At 36.2% G+C, this 21,526-nt stretch overlaps 3 protein-coding genes across 10 annotated transcripts in view; all 3 read right to left on the reverse strand.

Annotated features, from left to right (window-relative positions):
• The window catches only part of LOC107747546 (beta-mannosidase-like), a 12,918-nt gene extending 6,967 nt beyond the window's left edge, over positions 1 to 5,951 (reverse strand). For 2 of the 3 annotated variants that reach the window (XM_016562111.1, XM_016562114.1), the window contains exons 1-15: positions 5,581 to 5,938; positions 5,403 to 5,497; positions 5,164 to 5,269; positions 4,841 to 5,014; positions 4,533 to 4,656; positions 4,232 to 4,401; positions 3,749 to 3,853; positions 3,509 to 3,660; positions 3,275 to 3,392; positions 3,106 to 3,192; positions 2,234 to 2,401; positions 1,937 to 2,155; positions 1,476 to 1,640; positions 1,070 to 1,214; positions 799 to 944 (exon numbers count right to left, since the gene is read on the reverse strand). In XM_016562111.1, coding sequence (XP_016417597.1) covers positions 799 to 944; positions 1,070 to 1,214; positions 1,476 to 1,640; positions 1,937 to 2,155; positions 2,234 to 2,401; positions 3,106 to 3,192; positions 3,275 to 3,392; positions 3,509 to 3,660; positions 3,749 to 3,853; positions 4,232 to 4,401; positions 4,533 to 4,656; positions 4,841 to 5,014; positions 5,164 to 5,269; positions 5,403 to 5,497; positions 5,581 to 5,799 — 2,193 coding nt within the window. In that variant the 5' untranslated portion in view covers positions 5,800 to 5,938. Of the gene's footprint in view, positions 1 to 798; positions 945 to 1,069; positions 1,215 to 1,475; positions 1,641 to 1,936; positions 2,156 to 2,233; positions 2,402 to 3,105; positions 3,193 to 3,274; positions 3,393 to 3,508; positions 3,661 to 3,748; positions 3,854 to 4,231; positions 4,402 to 4,532; positions 4,657 to 4,840; positions 5,015 to 5,163; positions 5,270 to 5,402; positions 5,498 to 5,580 lie in introns of all 3 variants that reach the window. The other variant, XM_016562113.1, reaches the window with a different exon arrangement.
• Positions 5,952 to 7,000: 1,049 nt separating this feature from the next.
• On the reverse strand, positions 7,001 to 12,121 carry LOC107747547 (ubiquitin-conjugating enzyme E2 D2-like). 5 transcript variants are annotated; one of them, XM_016562116.1, is made up of 9 exons: positions 12,031 to 12,121; positions 11,769 to 11,886; positions 10,670 to 10,733; positions 10,547 to 10,578; positions 9,961 to 10,038; positions 9,421 to 9,526; positions 9,123 to 9,216; positions 8,736 to 8,817; positions 7,001 to 7,607 (listed from the first exon to the last, which is right to left on the reverse strand). In XM_016562116.1, the coding sequence occupies exons 2-8, from the start codon at positions 11,790 to 11,792 to the stop codon at positions 8,769 to 8,771; spliced, it is 447 nt and encodes a 148-aa protein (XP_016417602.1). In that variant the 5' UTR covers positions 11,793 to 11,886; positions 12,031 to 12,121; the 3' UTR covers positions 7,001 to 7,607; positions 8,736 to 8,768. The 5 variants fall into 5 exon arrangements, with proteins under 5 accessions (XP_016417602.1, XP_016417603.1, XP_016417604.1 ...); XM_016562117.1 differs by having other exon boundaries at positions 11,983 to 12,085; XM_016562118.1 differs by having other exon boundaries at positions 11,997 to 12,079.
• Positions 12,122 to 13,619: 1,498 nt separating this feature from the next.
• Positions 13,620 to 21,526, reverse strand: LOC107747548 (RING finger protein 145-like). Of its 2 annotated transcripts, none has more exons than XM_016562120.1 (11): positions 21,352 to 21,526; positions 20,723 to 21,052; positions 20,526 to 20,634; positions 20,329 to 20,420; positions 17,712 to 17,953; positions 17,455 to 17,624; positions 17,237 to 17,377; positions 16,978 to 17,160; positions 16,436 to 16,583; positions 16,002 to 16,358; positions 13,620 to 14,771 (listed from the first exon to the last, which is right to left on the reverse strand). In XM_016562120.1, the coding sequence occupies exons 2-11, from the start codon at positions 20,889 to 20,891 to the stop codon at positions 14,328 to 14,330; spliced, it is 2,055 nt and encodes a 684-aa protein (XP_016417606.1). In that variant the 5' UTR covers positions 20,892 to 21,052; positions 21,352 to 21,526; the 3' UTR covers positions 13,620 to 14,327. The 2 variants fall into 2 exon arrangements, with proteins under 2 accessions (XP_016417606.1, XP_016417607.1); XM_016562121.1 differs by lacking the exon at positions 21,352 to 21,526 and adding an exon at positions 21,306 to 21,328.

Below are 21,526 nucleotides of genomic sequence, written 5' to 3' on the forward strand. Positions count from 1 at the left end.
AGAACAGATTTGGAGAAATTTAGCATTACATCACCTGCTCACCAATGGATCCTCTGTAGCGAATGGGTGCCGTCAGAATGAGAGTTCAAACAGCTGATTAAAACATCTTGAAAAAATGACACTAGTCCATCAATTGACAACTTGAAAAGTAAAAAGCTGTGTGTAAACAAATTCATTAAGACATTTTTTCTGGCTAAAATGTCCAGTGAAAAAGTAATCTCATCTGGATCAGGAGAGAAATATGAACAGATCAAGAATCGTTTACAAGCAAAAAACAGTCCAAAACTGTTCTAAATAAATATTTTGGTGGATTTTGATGTGTGAGGACAACAGGGGATGGATTTTTTTTTCACTGGAGGAAGTGCTATGTATAATAGTCTTGTATTTTAGTCGGAAGCAACATTTTAAAATTAAATCAACTTGATGCATTTTTTTTTAACTTTTACTTAAAGACATTAAAGTGGATTACTTATGTATTATTTTGATGTTTTTATCAGCTATTTGGACTCTCATTCTAACGGAACCCATTCACTGCAGAGGATCCACTAGTCAGCAAGTGATGTAATGCTACATTTCTCCAAATCTGATGAAGAAATAAACTCAACTACATCCTGGATGGACTGAGGGTAAATACATTTTCAGCAAATCTTCATTTTTGGGAAAACTATTTCTTTAATTCTCTCTCTTAAAATTTGCATTAATATTCTAAATTAAAATGTCAAACGATTTTAACATTCTCTGATCATTATATAATAACCAAAAAACAACAGTCAATGTTACAAAGCACTATCATCTTACCTTAGTTTTGACATTGTGCTTCTCAGAGTGGCTGTCAGAGACACCATAGATCAGCAGGTCTCCTTTATCCTCAACCCCCGCTGAGAGTATAGGAGCATAAAAATCTGTAGCCCAGTAGTGTAGCATTTTCCATTTACCACCAAACTCTGAATGTACAAGAGATTTCCCAGTCAACAAGCATACTTTGACTTTGCATGCTCATGTGCACATATAAATGACAAATTAAATTAAAAAAAAAGAAAAACGGTAGTCATGTGCATGATTAATTTACCTACAGAGGACCAGGAGGGCCCCTGCCAAATGTCATTGAGCTGCCAGTAAAGGGTGCCCATCGTATGACCTTTGCCCTCAATGATGTCACTGCGGCTGTGGCGGTAGAATTCTGTTTGGATCTTCACACACTGTGCCTGCATCACCTGTTCAAACCAAAGTGTGTCATATTGGGCACATTACTAATGTCCTGGAACACATTTGAGATATACACTACTGCTCAAAAGTTTGGGGTTGGCAAGTTTTTTTTTAAATCTCTTATGCTCACAAAGGCTGCATTTATTTGGACAAAAATACAGTAAAAACAGCAATATTGTGAAATATTACTATTTAAAATAACTTATTTTAGTATATTTTAAAATTTAATTTCTTTCTGTGATGTTACAGCTTAAAGGTGATGTGTTCACCTGAGTGATGTAAATAGTGTCTCTATATTTCTGCACCGGGTCTGTGCTGTTAGGGAGAATGTAATGAAGTTCTGCTTGCTTTAGCATCTGCTGATTGCCATCTTCATGATGCTGCCGATGAGCTGAGAAATTGCTGCTGAAATCCCAGTCTGAAGACACTGAAACCTGGTTGAAGTTGAAGTTGGAAAAACAAGAGTGCTTGATGATGTTACATTTGCCTTTGAAAAAGAAGCATGCTTAACTGTATTAAATGTGCACTTGTAGTGTACTTCAAATCTATATTATATTTTTATTAAAAAATGTGCTTGCAAATAATGAAATATTAATGAAATAAAAGGCCATTTAAGTGTACCTAAAAAGAGAACAGTTTCATTGGGATCAGAACATAAACTAGTATTAGGTGTTCCACACTGCGACTGTCAAATCTGAAAAAGCAGACAGATTTGTATTAAGTCTAGTACCTTACTAAGTGTGGACAATGAAGGCCAGGACTGGAAGCCATACTCAGAAGCAAAGCGTGTGCGAGGGAAAGCAGTCCAGTCCCAGCAATCCTTGTAATAGCTGTAGTAGTGGGTGTCTCCATAGTGGGGGTCATAGGGGTCTTTAGCCACCCAGCCTTCCTTCTCAGACTCAACCCCATTGGTTGGGCTGGACACTAGAAAAGGACGGGTGCTGTCCTCCTGAATTAAAGCACAGCATCATTTGGTAAAGGCTTAAGATGGTACTTTAATGTTATTGTGTGTGTATCTCAGTCTCACCTGCAGAACGATGTCTCTGATGTTCTCAACATATAGATTGACATAGTCTTTCACGTACAGTGGTCGCGCAGCAACAGATATGTTGAACCAGTCAGTTGCTATGGCAGCTTCATTCTCATTGTTCCCACTCCAGATGACCACAGAGGGGTGAGATTTCAACCGTCGGACCTGAAAAAAATGTCCATATAATTGTAAATATTAACCGGTGGGTCAATAATGCTCATTTTCTTTCTCCTAGACTTGTCATTTATTGAAAAGATACATTAAAAATGCAATTCACACATACAATGGCTTAAATACACTTCTTCAAATTTTTGAATTAAAATTAATTTTTCAATATTTTGGGGTGCAGTTCTTATTAAAACCGCTTCTCTTAATAATTATATTAATATAATAATATTATTATAATAATATTATCATAGTACTTCATATTTTTGATTAGCTTTTATTTATTTTTTTTTATTTTAGTTTAAGCTTTAGTAATTTTATGGAGTTTTGTCATTTCTATTAGTTTTTGTTTTTTAGATTTATATTGAGCTTTAATTTATTTTAATTCAATTTTAGTACTTACTAAAAAAACTTATTCTATTTTTTTGTTGCCAAACAACATTTCTAATTATCATTTAATTGTTTTTTTTCATATAATATTTATATATAATATATTTTATATATATATATATATATGTACACTCACTGTATCCAAGATATATGGAAAAACATATATAATTGTTCTATTAAAATATACACTCACCACATTACATTTTAGAATCATTCCATTTAAACGTTTCTTAACACTCTAATATGTTATTAACCTTTTTATTTGTCATTTATTTGAGGTGAACATAACATATGAGAGTACAATGTATGCAAACCTGCTGAGTGACCTCTTCCCTCACTGTCTGTATAAAATCCTTTTCTGTAGGGTACAATGCACAGGCAAACATGAAGTCCTGCCAAATCTGACATAAGAGCAAACGAATAATCAAATCAGTTTTCATTTAAAGCATGTCACAGGTGGAACATGTCATATAATAAGCTTACCATGATTCCATACATATCACACAGGCTGTAGAAGATGTCTTGCTCATACACTCCACCACCCCACACTCTTAAAGCATTCATATTGGCCTTCTGTGCAGACCGGAGCAGGATTGTGATCCTGCAATGTCAATGCAGAAACATGACAAGATGACTAAAGCTTCAAAGTGATTTCACATTAAACAGAATTCAGTCTGGCCATTGAACTAGGCTGTTTTAGGCTGTAAATCTACTCACATGTCAGTGGTCACCTGGTCCTGAAAGGCATGAACAGGAATCCAGTTTGACCCCTTCAGGAAAATCGGTTTCCCATTGATCCGGAAGTAGAAGCTGAGGCCAGGGGAGGAGGGTATAGGCTCCTGGACCAACTCCACTGTGCGGAAAGCAACCTAAAACAGAAAACCACAACACAAGAGTGAAACGATGCCGATTGAGAAAAAAATAAAATAAAATAAAATAAACAGAGAGAGACATTACCATTCGGTCTGCATTAAATGTCTCTCCACCCTCCAAGTTGACATCTATAGTCAGGTAATATAGAAACTGCTCTCCATGTCCAAACGGCCACCACAAACTGACACTCTTAAAGTGAACACATTTGTTATCGTCATATATATCAAGGTTATTATTGTTAACTAAAACTAAAATCATAAAAATATTTTCATTATTTGAAATAAAATATTTTTAAAAACTTGATTAAAATAACTAAAACTGAAGAGATATTTTTAAATATATATATAAAAATGTCCAAAACACAACAAAATTACCAATTAAACTATAATAAAAACAAAAAATTAAAACAGAAAATATAAAAATAAAACTAATTTTAAATATTAATTAAAAACTATAATATTATCCCCAACATCTCAATGATACTAAAATAATAGTGATATTTCCTCTGAAATGTATGTTAAAATGACACGGAGTGGTCAAAATGAAGCAAACTAGACCTGATCTCACCTGATTGAGCTGTAAGACAAAGGACTTTTTACTCTGCCCAGGTGTAAGAGACAGTTGAAATTCTGCCTCTGACTGCAGTAATGGTATGGACAGATGGACAAGACCCTTAGATGCAACAAAAACGTCAAAGAACAATTCCACTTCAACATTCCAGCTTGAATGTTCAGAGTCTGGATACAGAGAAAGACAGAAAAACATGGACAAGAATACGGAAGAAAGAGGGTTTTGCATATTATGTTGATTTGTTCTGCCATTTATGTCTAAAACCCCTTCTCCTTCATATGCAAATATGCGTGTGTACCATATTTTGGACTTGTGGTATAACTGAGAACCCTTGAAGTGTTGAAGACTTCCAGACGAACTCCCTTCCAGATGCCCAGAGTGGGGAAAGATGGACCCCAGTCCCAGCTAAATGAGCTTTGAGCCTGAAAACACCAAGAGACCAAAAACTCAATTAGGAAATCAATAACAATAAAGTTTTTTAGTATATTAAATACATATTGGATACATATTTATTTAACCTCAGTACTTCAAAAAAAAAAAGAGAAAAAAAAAAGAAGTATATCGCCATATACTCTAACGGGTTTGTGAGTGTTACAATGTTTGTACCTTTCTGATAAAGTTAACATGACACTCTCCTTTCTGTACAGGAGGAGGACAATCAGGCGGTACCCTGTATTCAGTGTGGGCATGACTCCTCTGAGATGCATATGTCACAGCTGACATAACCCACACCTGGAGAACATTCTCTTCATCCTTCAGCAATCCAGTGACTTCAAAATCCTCAAGAATAAAAAATATGATGATTTAATTAAAAAAGTGCTTTTTAAGGACAACCATTGTTTTTATTATTATGCTAGAGTCTGTAAACATACATATAAAGCACAATTCAATAAAACGTGTACTTGTATATGAAACAGTTATTCATTTACATATCTGCGGAACATGTTGTCTGTCTTTCCGATGGTGACTCCATTCAGAGAAATTGTAGAGACTGTGTCCACTCCTTCAAACACTAGGACGGCTTTTCCTTTTCCTCTGTAAAGAGCACATTGTATTCATTCTGTGGTACTGTCACACTATTGTTATCATATCATAAATCATATCCTTGACATTCTAGCTCTAGATGTACGGTACAAATCAGAGGGTAGGTTTAGTTGGACTGACTCACCTAACATGAGTAGGTACTGAGAATAATGTAGTGTAAGTCCAGTTGTCAAGTGAAATCCATCTGTAGGCCAGGTCATTAAACCTATAATATGGATCCTGTTGACACAGAATAAAGTTTTTAGGAACACTGATTTCAGTGTTTGGACTGTTAATACTGACTTCAGAAAATGTGTTTATACCGAAATGAATCCCTGACGCTGCAGAGTAGTATGAACACAGCCTGGTACCTCCGCACTGAGAGAAACAGATGAGTTTGAGTTCATCAGCTGCCATTTCCCGTTCAGAGAGATAATATCAACTCCCAGACTGGGCCTCTTCACTTCAGACGCGAGTGCGCTGTCAAGAAAAGGGACCTCTAAAAGGTAAAAGCATGCAAAAGACCATACCACACGATTCATGTTTATTGATCATGGCAGACTTGATACTACCAAAGTCATTTCTGTATTATATAGTTGAATCACGGGACGTGAAGCCATAAACACACACCGCCCTGATGTTTTCTGCTGCACTTCCCGGTTCAAATCAAAAGCACAAGCGATCAGCTGCTCTCTCACGTGGAAGCAAAAACATCCGGTGGCGTTAAGAGTATGCGGTTGTCAAATATTCTTCAAAAATAATGTTAGAATTTTAAAGACAGAATTTTAACAATGCTTGAAAATTAAATGTTGTAGCGAAAACAACTAACGTTAGCTATTCGAGAAGTGAAATTAGTTTAGAAGGGCTTTTATTATGCCTGCACTGCTACCTAATCCTCGCAACTAGAATCTTTTGAATTACTCGCTAAAACATTAATTCACTGATTTGTTCAGTTATTTCTATACAAGTGGATTTTCATATATTTGAACGCAGGAAAGCATTCACGCGCTTTAAGGGGATATCGTTAATTCGCCCAAAAATGAAAATTTGGTCATCATTTACTCACCCTCATGTCGTCCCAAACGACACAAAAGAAGATATTTTGAAGAATGCTGGTTATCAAACAGTTGATGGTCCCCATTTACGTCTATAGTATTTCTTTCCTGTGAAATACTGTGGAAGTCAATGGGGACCAACAACTGTTTGGTTCTTCAAAATAATCACTATCTTTTTTGTTTAACATAAGAAAGAAATCGGTTTGGAACGACATGAGGGTAAGTAAATGATGACAACATTTTCATTTTTGGGTTAACTATTCCTTTAAAACGAGAAATATGAGTCTGTCAGTGGAAGTGAACGGAAATGATTCACAAGATTCGTTCAATAACAAAACACCACTAGAAATGCGGTTTAAAATTTAATTTAAGACCACGTGTAATTAGAAAACATTTTATGTCTGAATTATCATCACTTGCTAAATTATTAAAGGAATCTCAACTGTTTTGTATCTTACAATACAAAATTCTCAAGATAAATATTCACTTGTCCTTACCAAACCTTATGGAGTACACTAATAATCAGATGATTAATTCTAAATGATTCATGATCGACTTAAATGGTCATTTCAAGTGATAAACCATAATCACTTTCCATATTCAATATATGTGAAAAAAACAGTATATGTTAATTTGAAGACAGACAGTTAAATTCAAATAGAAAAACACAAACACATAGTATGATTTATACATCTTTATTGAAAGGAAAAAGTAGCGGGACTTTAAATATTTAAGCCAATCGATTAAGTTGCATCTCAGTGTCACGGCTGTGAAAAGTTGGGCCAAGAGCTGATGAGAATTTTGCAAATCTTTACAATCAATCAAACAGGATATAGGAATCAGTCCCAATCTCCCACTGATGTACAACATCTGACCTTTTCTCCTGCGTTTGCATGCATTCCAGGAGTAAGGCCCCAAAAAAGCAGAACAACCTAAAGACATTCTCTCTACGAGCGGCTCAGAGAGAACACACTCTGGTCATACAGGCATGTCGTGTTGTGGAGTGAGAGGAGTTGATTGGTAAAGATCAAAGACAGGCAGAGCTGAGAGTGGAGGAACTTCCGTCAAGACTGGCGAGGTCCATTTCAAGACTTTGTAGTGTGGAAAGGCCAGGAGCAGGCCTGCATTCCTGTTTGAGCAGAAATTTAATGGGATTGTGCCTCCATAAGAGACAGATGGAGAAATATGGTCTTGCAACAGTGTCCAAAACATGAGAGAACAAACAGTGTCTAAATGTGTCCAGCCAACATCACATGGCATATTTCTGAGTCCATTCCCGCGCTATTCTGTTGTATCTGCAAAGAGGACAGAAAAACATTAGACATTTGAAATCAAGTGACCCTTCGTGCAGCCAAAATGCAGTTCAGTTTCGAACCTTTCTGATGATTCCAGTTACTATGTAATTTCTCCTTTATTAATGATGTACTTCAGTTTATCATGTTCATAAACATTTTTACTTGAAGATTTAAGGCAAGACACCCCAGATGAATAGGAAAACAACGAATACACATCACCATAGTTGATTGATTACATTAAGAATTGCAAAATAAAACATCAACCTGTATTACACTTTTCTGAAATTTCATATTTAAATAATCAAATTATCTAACTAAATATGCACTTATTTACACACACTTCCTGAACAGAAATCTGAACAATGGATAAAACCAGGTAAATCAGGAAAATTCTGTTAGCAGCCAGAAGAAAAAAAAAAATCACAATATTTTAGGAATAACTACTTGTATAAAATCAGGTGAATAGTATATGACAAAACCCCTCTGTAGAATCCCTGAATAGGAATAAAACTGTAAAGTGTTAAGTTCTAATTCTGAGAAAACTGCCTTTAAAGATATATATTGTAATTAAAATCTACAGATGCAAATAAAGTACGATAAAATAAACACTTAAAAGTGTAGGTTTCTTTCCACTAGTCTGAACACATTATGAAAAGCCAAATAACCCAAAATCTTAAAGGAAAAATGTTTAGCCTGTAGCATCTTGCCTTAATGTATAATATATTTTTATACTAGCATCCTGATGCTTTCTCATGCAGTGCTATAACTAGCTCACACAAACCAAAAATGCTCAGCCATTACAATTTACAGCTCTAACATTTTTCACCTACTTAAAAAAAACAAACAAACAAATGTCATGCTGCTGTAAGACTTTATGGCTGGCCATGCTTACTGCGAGGTTTAATGCAGGACTAAATAAACCCTATCAAATCACAAGACACTGTAGCGTTTGAGAAAGATAAAAGCATATCTGACTTTTCACTTGAAAACATTCTGTGCTTTTTTTCTCAGTCATTTCAGAAGAGACATGATAGCATGTATTAGTGATGCACACCTGCTGTGGCCACACGCTCATGCTGCACCACACCGGAAGCAACAGTTTGCAGTGCTTCACTCTCTCTACAGTACCTCTAATGTTCACAATGCAGAGTTGACTTTCACCTACAGCATGGCATATTTCTCTGTCCATTCCTTTGCCATTCTATTATACCTGACAGAGCATGATTGCTTTCACTTATCAAGCATAAGCAATGATTTTTATTGTCTTGCAAAAGAGATAAAAAAAAACAATTGTAGTAAGTTCAAATGAAACATAAGTGAAAGATAACAAAATACAATAAAGAAAAACTGACAAAGTAAAAATGTAAAAATATTTTTAAATAATGTTAAAAATAGCAAATAATGTATAATTTAAAAATAACAACATCTATACCAGATGATGTGTGTAAGATAAGTACGTAAAATGCTAATGTGTGTGTAAGAGAATATAATAATTGCGCTTCAGTCTGTACTTACTTCTCTGTGTCTGTTTTATAGATTCGGGCAATCTCTGGCACAAGAGGGTCGTCTGGATTGGGGTCACATAAGAGTGAGCAGATGGACAGGAGAACTACAGAGATGTAGACACATACACCACGTCACTGACATACAGCACAGGGAATTCAATTATACAAAATATCACGTTGCTTGTCCAATCAAATTAGTCGACTGGAGGCTAGCTTATGTATTTATTATAGGCCTAATGTGTTTCCATTATTAGGACTAATTGTTTCTAAACATTTTCTAATAAAGGAACACCTATTATAGTGTGTACCTTTAGAAATAGTAAGTGCAGGAGACCACTGGGACCTGAGGATATCCAGACAGATGCTGCCATTACTGTTTATGTTGGGATGGTAGATTCTTGTAGTAAATGCAACCTAACACAAAGAAAACAAATGTCATACACACCTACAGTCAAACAGGTGGTTTTTTTTTGCTGTTTTGTGGCATATTTCTCTGTCCATTCCTTTGCCATTCTATTATACCTGACAGAGCATGATATAAGGTGCCCTTATTTATTACATATTTTATTTTTTACAACAGATATTGATATTATCTGTGATAAACTGCTGTAATTGGTGCTGACTGCATTCAAATAAGCTTTTTGGATCAGACTTACAATGTAAATGTAACTGGCTTCTCTAGCAAGCAAATTTTTTTTTTTAATAATAATAATATTATATACAGTGGGTACGGAAAGTATTCAGACCCCCTTAAATTTTTCACTCTTTGTTATATTGCAGCCATTGTCATACACACCTACAGTCAAACAGGTGGTTTTTTTTTGCTGTTTTGTTTTTGAAGTTCTTACCTTTGGTGGTTTAAAGGGGTAATCTGTTGGGAAGTGTATGGTTAGGAAAAAAACACCACCCTGATATGGACTTTCATTCTGTTTTTAAATAAAAAAGGGACAAATATTTTAGTACATTTACACTACTGTTTGAGGTCAGTAAGATTTTCATTTTAAAAAGTGATAGTAAAGACATTAATAATGTTACAAAAGATTTAAATTTCAAATAAATGCTGTTTTCTAAACTTTTTATTCATCAGAGAATCCTTAAAAAATGGTTTCCACAAAAATATTAAGCAGCATAACGGTTTTCAACATTAATAATAATTGGCATATAAGAATGATTTTTGAAGGATGGAGTAATGGCTGCTGAAAACTCAGCTTCACTATCACAGGAATAAATTACATTTAAAATATTTTAAAATACAGTTGGTTTAAATTGAAATAATATTTCAAAATGTTGCCGTTTTTTCACTGTATTTTTGAACAAATAAATGCAGCCTTCGCAAGCATAAAAGACTTTTCCCAACAACACAGTTCGTACATTTTACGTCAGTATTATACTATTCAGTAACATGTTTCTGCAGCAGTGTTTTATTGTACTCACCGGCCCCATGATTGTTGCCTGCCAGTGGAACACTGCAGGAGAGATTGCATGTACAGCATCAGTTTACAGTAAACACATTCAGCCATAAACACCACACAATATATGTAAAGTCTGTGATCTCACCATCATCCCCCACTGGACCAGCAGAACACTGTGCAGGAGGATCACGCGCCAAATCATTCAGTTCCTACAGGGACGAGCCAGAAAGAGTTTCGTGAAACACATGCACACAGAACTATTGAAAAGACACAGACTCTCCATAACGAAGGGTCAATAATGGCGCTTTGCACTTTTATCACTATGGTGACAGCAAGATGAAACCAGCAGATTGAATGTGTAGCAGCACAGTGTATTTATAGTTCCAGAGGGGTCACGAGGGAGAAGAGCTGGAACACAACCTGAAGCCCACAGGCATGTCCGTCTGCGCTCCCTACTTTAGGAGCACTACGTTTATTTTTATTTCAACATGTCTGTTGAGTGGGAAGACACCTGGGGGTATTTCATGACGGGGGTGGGGGGGTGGTAGAAAACTGCCAACAATCTAGAGCTTTTCCATTGCACAACTACAGACAGGCTGGAACTTCGCAACTCACTGAGAAGTTTACTTCATAATATGGATACAAAACTATTTGGGATCCCAAATTGAACCTTGCAGCCCCTAATGGTCAACTAAAAGAGAAGTAGTAAAAAGGGACCTCGACGTCAAAACGTTTAGGAATGATCACATTAATATGGACTTTAAAAATAATTAACTAAAAGACTATTTTAGTTTTTGTTTCGTTTCATTTCATAAGACTAACTATGGTGTACTGCCCACACCACGAGGCAAAGTGCCAATACTACAGTAATCATTTGTTATTAATTAAATATCGATGTGAGATTTATCATTTATAATCTAAACATTTTATAGTGCCACCTATGACATCGAGACTGTCTTACGTAAATAATTACTAACTGTCAAGACCATTATTCACACTGGCTGACAATGGCGCGTTAAAATTGTAAACACAGACTTATGGAAAATAAAATAATAATAATATAAAAAACGACAGGTTTGATGTCCTTATAAATAAACACAAAAAATCGTTCGTCGCTTGTATCAGGAATAAGCACACATAAGCAATACGCCGACACGCTGATAGATGACTTAAATATTCAATGATACACTGGTTTATAATATGTCTGGCTGATATATTTATACTCGATATAATTTCCCACTTACCTTATGGATTCGTTTAAGCGCCATCTTCCCACTGGGTGTAGTGGCTCCTGAATAACTAGCGCCCTATATCTCGCTCTCTTTCTCAATATGTGAGCTAACCTGAGAGCTAGCCAGCTGCCTAGATAAAAAGTAACATTAAAAATGTCAGGATGTCAAAACATATGTTACATTCAACGTCTAAAAAAAATGATAAGGCAATCAAACGCGTGAATACAGACAGGCCCTGACCCTGTCGGTGACTGTAATGCTGATGTGTGTATACTTCTCTTTCAGTTTGTCTGCGCTGACAAGATGTCCGTGAGCTTGTTGTTAGCCTCTTCTTCTCGTGCGGATTAAATGGCGAATTAAAGCGCAATATCGAGGCGAGCGCCACCTTGAGCGCTGGATGACAGCACTAAATAACAAAACAATGCAAAAAATATGAATGTTTTTAAAAAATGACAACTTACAAATTGCCAAGAAGGAGAATTATAAAGGGATTATCCAGAAGCATTTTACGTACTTCTTTGGAAATTAAAGGTAAATGAGATGAAATGCAAAAAGCCTAATGGATGGTACAGTGAAACCTAGACAATGGCAAATTTGAACAGCAAAAGGGGAAATTTGTGAAAGGTAAGTGACTTCACCATTGGGCCTTGAATACAAATTAGTTCAAATACAACTCTGTCTGAGCTATGGTACAAAGAGGGTATCAAATTCCTTTGGACATTTGATGTATATCATGGCAGGCCTGTGGTTTTGGGATGACTACAATCTTGAATAACTTGGATTAAGGAAGGATTAAGGTTAATGATTAAAAAAAATAATTTGTACACTATAAAATATTTCAAACATGTATTCATTATAAAAACTTCCATGGAGTTTTACTATTTTATTAATTTATGGATTCTTGGATTAGGCTATTATTGGAGTTTTATGATTTTATTAATTATGATTTTATAAAATTAGGCAAATTATTCATCCAGGATTTGAGGGAGTGAATTAAAATATCTTGATTTTTATTTCTTTTGGCTCCTTAATTCTTGTTTTGTCCTAAATGAAATCATTTTAATTCAACAATTTAAATCATTTTGAGGCCCCCTGGTCGAGAACCACTCATCTATCGGATTTTTTTTGTATTCAATGATAACCATATTCATGGTATTTTAAAAGCGAATTCAAGGTACAAATAATAGTATTACAATAGTGCATATACACAAAAAATGTGACTCTGGACCACAAAACCAGTCGTTAGTCACATGGTATATTTGTAGCAATAGCCAACAATACATTGTATGGGTCAAAATTAGCGATTTTTCTTTTACACCAAAAATCATTAGGATATTAAGTAAAGGTCATGTTCCATGAAGATATTTTGTAAATTTCTTACCGAAAACATATCAAAACTTAATTTTTGATTAGTAATATGCATTGCTTAATTTGGACAACTTTAAAGGCAATTTTCCTCAATATTTAGATTTTTTTTGCACCCTCAGATTCCAGATTTTCAAATTGTAGTATAAATCTCAATTTAAAAAATATTGACTCTTATGACTGGTTTTGTGGTCCAGGGTCACAAATAGCATTGCCAAATTTTAAACACCAGGAACCTACTAATTGCTACATACTAGACATTTATAAGTTCACTTAAAAAAGACAAAAGTAATATATAATATATATAAGTAATATATTAGCCAGCAATAATATATGTTGTTTTAATCATCGTACAACATTAAGGCAATAGAAGAAACAGTGAACTAGACACAGAACTATCTCCAAATCACACAGATTAAATGAAATCGGGCAAGAGTGAAACAACTTTTCAATCAGTGTGATTGTATAAGCCTTTAATCGTTATTCTCTGCTCTGTTAAACATAGTCTCAACTGAAATCTCCCCAATAACAATGATCTGATATTTGCTTTATGCTCTTTTATCCATTCATTCTAGCAGAACTCATCCACAAAACAATGTGTTTGAGAGAATAATCACCATGACTTCATTACAACTACATAATGTCAGTTCAAATAAAAGCACTACAGAAAAGTCAGAGGCACAGATATCAACAATCGCATTACGAATGAATGAATGAAATTCACACATGTACCATAACCTGTATCTGAAATAACTCAACAGAAAAGTCCCAAATGACATTAAAAAAAAAAAAGAAAATCACAGAATTAGTAACTGCCAACAGGAATTTGTTTGTAATGCATCTATTCTTTCATGTCTTCCTTAGAACTGGACAATCATCATTGAATCATCCAACTCTATATCTTAACAGATGTCAAGAAGAGATTCTTCGAAATGAATATCATTTGGTAACTATGATCTAATGCTGCGGAGGTACTGTGGTCGGCTTAGTCCTAGCACAAAATCAGCAGGACGTCTTCTGAGTAAATGATGCACCTGCAGTCTTTTGCAGCATTTCTGTCTCTGTTATTTGTAACCCTCTATTGTTATGGCTTCCTTTCAGTGCGTCCCACTTTCTCTGAGCTCTGCTCTGTTTTCTGCCACTGTCAGTCTGTCTTGTTGCCATGGCAGTTTCTCTGATTCACACTTCTCTGGCTGAGCTTATGTTTCAGTCCGCTTCCCTAAGCTCTTGAGAAGCTACTTCTGGGTCTACTTCTCCATGCGATGAGCAGCTGGGTACAGGATTTGCCACACCTTGGGAATCAGCATTTGCACCGTAGTGCAAGTGTTGGAGACTCTCCTTGCTACAATTCCTCTCGGAGTTTGAGTATTTCCTTTCAGACTCATCACAATTCGTCTCTGCAGGGCAAACATTGTCTCCCTGTGATCCCTGCACTTCCTCCTGACGGGTCTCAGGAGAAGGCTGTTGCTCTGATGGAGGTGGGTTTTGGTGGGTCGGTGGAGCTTCGCCTGCTGCAGCCGTCGGATTAGCCGAGGAGGTTTTGATGGAGGCATGGCACATGGGGCATGTCTCCTGCACATAAAGCCACTTTCTCAAACAGTTGCCATGGAAGAAATGACCACAGTATGTGATCACTGCTGATGTCATATTCTGCAGGTTAGAAAAAATGGACTTTATCATCATCATTGTGGTGCGAAGTTTAATTCGATTACTTCTGTAATTGATTCGATCCCATACTGTTATCATTTACACGACTGGTTAAATTTTAGGAAGAATAATTCAGATTTTTGTTTTTGAAAAAAGTCCCTTTTGCTGCATTTACCTCATCAAAAATACAGTAAAACTGTAGTATTATGAAACCGTTTTCTACTTGAATATATTTTAAAATGCAATTTATTCCTGTGATGGCAAAAGCTAAATTTTCAGCATCATTACTCCAGTCTTCAATGTCACATGATCCTTCAGAAATCATTCTGAAATGCTGATTTGGTGCTCAATTATTTGATAATTAATTATGGTAATACTTTATTTTAAGGACCAATTCTCACTATTAACAAGTTGCTAATTAGCATGCATATTACTAGTATATTGACTATTTATTAGTAGTTATAAAGCACATATTAATGCCTTATTCTGCATGACCATATTTTAGATCCCTTAATCCTACCCCATACCTAAACTTAACAACTGCTGTACTATTAATAAGCAGCAAATTAGGAGTTTGAGGAAAAAACTCCTAGTTAATAGTGAATATGTTCCCTAATCTAAAGTGTTACATTAATTATTAATAATGATTCTTATTTTTATCAATGCTGAAAATAGTTTGTCCTGCTCATTGTTTTGTGGAAGCCATGCTACATATTTTTCATGATTCTTTGATGAATATAACATTCAAATGACAGCATTTATTTGAAATAGAAATCTTTTGTAACATAAAAAAAAAAAAAAAAAAAAAAAAAAAAAAGAAGGATCATGTGACACTGAATACTGGAGTAATGGCTGCTTTAAAGTCATCACAGGAATACATTACATTTCAAAATATATTCGAACAGAAAACATTTGTGACCCTGGACCACAAAACCAGTCATAAGGGTCAATTTTTTGAAATTGAGATTTATATATCATCTGAACTTCAGATTGTAATATTTCACATGGTTACTGTTTTTACTTTATTTTTGATTAAATAAATGCAGTCTTGGTGAGCATAAGAGACTGCTTTCAAAAACCAACTTTTGAATGGTAGTGTATACACCCTTTTAAATATGAAAACATTCTCACAACTTCCACTAGCACATTTGAATATGTTGCAAGTCAAGGACAAAACTTGATTCTACCCTAACTATGACATGCAGAACACCTGCACTTTGTGCTTGTTCTGACCTGGAAGCAGATGGCACAGACATCATTGTGGTCCTGCAGCTGCTCTGCGCTGGCCCGTGGAAGTACATTGATTTTGCGAGCAGCTTCTTGTCTAAGCAAGAAGCTTTTCCAGCCAGCCTGGGCACGTAGCCACACATTGCAGTAGGAGTGGATGACAATGACCGATGCTCCCATCCAGCTCCACTCTCCCCACAGCGACTCCCATGCCCCATACGCCACAACACACACAGCCACCGCAAACTCCAGCACCCGACACACTCCATTCACATAATAAACAATCTCATCCAATCCGGGCAGGGCAGCACCGCGCCAGACCTCCACCATGAACAGGCTGTAGATCAGCAGAGTGCCTGTCACCTATAAAAGGGTGCACAGCATGCTGTGATCTCACAGAAAACAAAATGAAACAAACGAGTTCATAAAACAGAGCGTACCTGCAGCGATGTGAGCATACAGCTAGAGACCAAGATCAGCAGCCAGAAATCCATGTTGAAAAACTGAGAGATCTTGTAGGCCATGAATCCCGGAAACAGCAGCAGAAAGCCACACATAGATAAACCACGCAAGTGCTTCCACACACTTCTGTGGAGACAACCCCAAATCTTTGAACACATCTATATATGTATGCATAAAATTAAGTCAGAACTACTTATTTTGATAATTCAGTGAATTAAACACATGAATTAAACAGTGAATGAAGTTCTTTATTTGATTTTTTTTTCTTTTTTGGAATTTGGTACACTGGTAAATTAATTCATACTTGAATAAGTCTAGAATCAGCGCAAAAACAGCTGTTTCAACAAAAGCAGTTGTTCTAACAAAACAATGACAGCCAACAGAACAAACATATTTCACAAACACATTTCCACAGTATAGCAAAACATTTTTTGCATGTATCACTAGGTATATACACTGTCATACCTCCAATCTGTCATTAATATTGTCATTTGTTCAGGTTGTAAATGGAATCGCATACCTGTTTCTACTAGCTCCGAGCCCCAACACAACAGGCTCTGTGATCTCACTCATGCTTTGTAGAGTAGATGTGAGAACGATGAAGAGGATAATAAAGAGCAGAAAGCAGCGCTGTAGAGCTGTCATGTCCAACAACCCAGTCTGCAGGGCCAACAGCAGCAGAGTCACTCCCTCTGTCACACCCCTACGATATATAAAAACATGAACGCTTGAACTGAACAAACACATGCACACAGTAAACATACATCATCTTCTCTTACCTGTGCATGACATTATGGTTCTGGAGAGCATTGAATCCTCCAAGGTAAAACTTACAGAGACTCAGAAGTCCCAGAGCCATATAAGACACCACAAACGTTAAGCCAAGCAGGGAGTATGGGCTAGCACAGCATTCAGACACACTGAAAAACACATGCACATTAGATTCAATTCACATCTCATATGGTTATTCAGTGAGATTGAATACCCTGCCGTTTACCTGGTGAGGAGGTAGAGTAGCGGACCCTGTTGGACGGCAGTGATAGTGCCATAATTGGTAACAAGTTGCACTCCGAACAGCACAAACCAGAAAACACTAAACAATACAGGCACAGCAAAGCCATGCCAGAGGGACACTCCGACTGCCATCAGTCTGTACAACTCAGTCACCTACAGAAACAACAGAGATTTAGAAAAGAAGAACTGAAACGATGTGTGTAAGAGATGCAAGTGTGTCAGTATGTGTTTGTGTTTTACCTCTATTGCCATTATCTCTCTGTAAGTAGCTCTGGCCAGTCTGTATGGTACAAAGAGGTTGGCGAGGAGGAAGATGGCCATCTCGGCCCCTGTGATCATCATGGACACAGAGGAGAGTGTGAGGAGCCAGTCCAGAGGGACAGACACCACACGCGCCAGAAGAGGGAGCAAGTGCGCTGAGAACAGCCACACACGTCGAGTCCGCATGAGGAACGCACACAGTGTACTGACTATTATCTGACCTGCAAGTGATCACACACACACACACACATTGTAAAAGAGTCATAATCAGTACTGATATGCACAAATATGTCAAAGGTGATTGTGCCATTGCACAAACCATACAAAAAATTGCAAGACAGACAACACACTTTTTCTTGCACCCTCTCTGAAGGGCTTAAGTTATAATTTTATAGAAAGGTAGTACTCTTTTCAAGCACACTTTCCAATTTATACATAATACTTTAATTGTTAATCAAGTTTTTTATGTGGGAAACAGATGATGTCACATGATCCTTCAGGAATCAGTGTAAGATGCTGATTTATAAAAAATGCGGAAAACAGTTGTACTGCTTAATATTTTTGGGACCTGTGATACTTTCTGTTGGCTATGATTCTTTGATAAATAAAAAAGTTAAAAAGAACAGTGTTTATTTAAAATAATTCACAGGAATAAATGATATTTTAAAGCATATTAAAATAGAAAACTGTTATTTTAAATTGCAATAATATTTCATCAAATTAAGTTTTTCTCTGTATTTTAAAAAATATTTTACTTTAAATAATTTTACATAATATTAACCCAAAAGAGTACAAAGGAAACCAAACAATACAACCATAACAACCCCAACAAAACAATACAAAACATAAAGCAGAAAACAACAGCAACAACAAGTGGGGAACGTCTAACATAATCAAAGCAAAATCATAAGTTTAATTCGGTTATTAGAGTAAATTCAATTACAGTGAGAACAATAGTAATACACTATTCAGCTGAGGAAATTCCCAGCAAATTCCTCTCCAGTTGTATGGCATGAAACAATTCCCTTTTTTTCAGTATTTTTGATCAAATACATGCAGCCTTGATGAACATAAGAAACTTCTTCAAAAAACATTACAAATCTTACTGATCCCAAACTTTTGAATGGCACTGTGTGTGTGTGTATATATATATATATATACATACATACAGAGGTGGGACCAAGTCATTGTTTTGCAAGTCACAAGTAAGTCTCGAGTCTTTGCATTCAAGTCTCGAGTCAAGTCCCGAGTCAAGACAGACAAGTCCAAGTCGAGTTGCAAGTCCTCAACTTTAAGATTCAAGTCTTAAACAAGTCATTAGTGCTTTTTGCCCAAATGAGTGTCTCAGTATTAATTACCATATCAAATTCACAGTAATTTATATCAGGAAGGCAGGTAGAATATGTTTAACATAGTTCAATTTCATGTGAGATGGGTGCCCTTAGTAAAACTACTCAAGTTCAATTTAGGGATTGTGCCAAAATAGGACAAGCAGTAAAAAAAAAACTATTTTATTAGTAACAGAATAGCAAAGACAACATAATTTCATAGAAATAACAGCTGCAACATACTTTGCATGTGTGCATAAGAATAAATACTTCTAGGTGTTATATCGAAGCCAATGAGCCATTATTTGGAACACTAAAGTCTCAAACACTAAAGTCTCAAAACCAAAGAGATATTCTTTATAAAAGTTCAGAGTTAACCAAGAACTGCTTTGAAAGAACTAGAAGAAATAACTGCAAGCATACTTTACAAGTGAGAGGAAACATGCAATATGGATGCAGACAAACTCATGAAGACAATCATTCAAAAATGATGTGCTACCATACTTTATAGCTAAGAGTAACAAAGACAAAATCATTTAATAGAAAAAAATTGTACGTTAAATGTTAAGTTGATAATATGCATAGTTGATCGCTAAATTTAGGGGCTATGTGCGCTATTGGCCGTTTACATTTTAACCCATCATTTTGATCTTGGATTTAAGTTATATTTAAGATTAACTTTAATCCTGTGCCTCTCGTTCTCATGCCCGCTCCGTGTGTCTGCTGGGCGGCGATCAAACGGGCAGGGCAGCGCTTTCAAGAGCGGAGATCGCTACTAGACGAATCATGTAATTTTTTATTTTTTATCTCGGTTCTTTTGTCGTAAGTTGTGCTATTACTCCATTAATTTATACTATCCTATATATCCAGCGCTCCCTGAACGCAGTCTCTGGCTTATTGCCAGTCATGTGACTCAAGTCCACACCCCTGCATACATATACATACATATATATACACTATATATAGGTGCTCTTTACAAAAATGGTTACATAGTAGCTATATGCAGTGGCCCCAAAAAGTATTTAGGCACTAACGCATTAAAAATGTAAAGAAATATATAAAATTGTAGAAATTGTGGCATTTATTAAAGATTACATATAGCACAAATCACTTTCACAAAATAAAGTTTGTTAGATCTTGATTGTCAGGCTTTGTGGAATATGTTCAGCAAAAAGCTAGTAAGCTAATATGTTTGCCAAAATCTTAATAGCTTTAAAGTCCAAGTACTTTTTGGCATTACTATCAGGGTTGTGATACTTGTAACTTACTGGTGAGTGCAGTCACAAAACGGTTCAATGCCGGAGAGTCCAGAAAGAGTGCACCATCATATCCATACTGAGCTTCATCTCTTACATAATCTCTGTTAACACAACAAAACCTTTTGAAAAACTTACCAACAAACCATTCACTTTATTCACATATTTCAAACAATTTGTAATGAGCCAAATCACGTTGTAATTTTCACCTGACAATCTGATGACCCATGTAAAGAAGCAGGGCGCAGAGAACATGCAGGTAGAGCTGGATAATATGCCCAAGTGGCAACAGCAGCACCACGGTGCTCACTATGTGACCTGCAGGACACACCAACAACTATGTCACATGTTGCATATTTAGCCAACACTACAATATAATGACTCATGATGATCACATAATATTTACCCAAATAATATATGTTCCAGATGACATATTTGTACTTGAAGAGCATGTCTTCTGTCCTCGCTATGAGATGATCCGTGAAGCTGTCAATGTCACATTTATACAGCATGTCCAACACCAATATGCTGGGCACCCTGAGGACAACATTAGCTACCTCCTCTAGTCGTGGCATCTTAACACGGACACAATAACCACCTGCACCATGTAGGAAGGCTGTCACATGATGACATTTGTCATAATATTATGCTCCTGTATTCTGCTCCTGTTTGGCGGTCCTCTTGAAAATGAAAGGACATTGTTTGGTGTGGCTAATCAGTAGATCCAATCTGAAAACTGTGGGAAGAGAAACAATGACAGATCTTAAGACATCTTAAACCAGTCTTAGATGGTCTCTCGGCCTGCTCGGACTGGTTTTAAATGGATTTTGGGAACTTTTCGGTTTAAGACAAGCTGGGAGACCATCTAGACCAGCTGAAGACCAGCGTAGCAGACTGAAAGACCATAAACCAGCTTAAACTATCAAACTATCTTAACATATAGAGTAATTTAATCGTGATTTAAAGGTAGTTGATAAAATAACACGGACTGTCGTTTTTCATCTCAGTGTAGTTTTAAAGACGGTTGCACCCCACCTCCAGTCTGTTTGTAGCATCATGGCAGCTCGCGGCTTATTCGTCTCAAAACAAAAGCGCCTCAGCACAGTTCATCCTCGAAAAATACAGTTTCCACACCTATCACGACCGCACACTGTTTAGAAACTACCGTCAGCTGCAAACACACTTCCCGTCCTCCCCGTCTTCTTCTGTA

Source organism: Sinocyclocheilus rhinocerous, unplaced genomic scaffold, assembly GCF_001515625.1.
Source record: "Sinocyclocheilus rhinocerous isolate Xijiao unplaced genomic scaffold, SAMN03320098_v1.1 scaffold469, whole genome shotgun sequence".
Classification (NCBI taxonomy): domain Eukaryota; kingdom Metazoa; phylum Chordata; class Actinopteri; order Cypriniformes; family Cyprinidae; genus Sinocyclocheilus; species Sinocyclocheilus rhinocerous.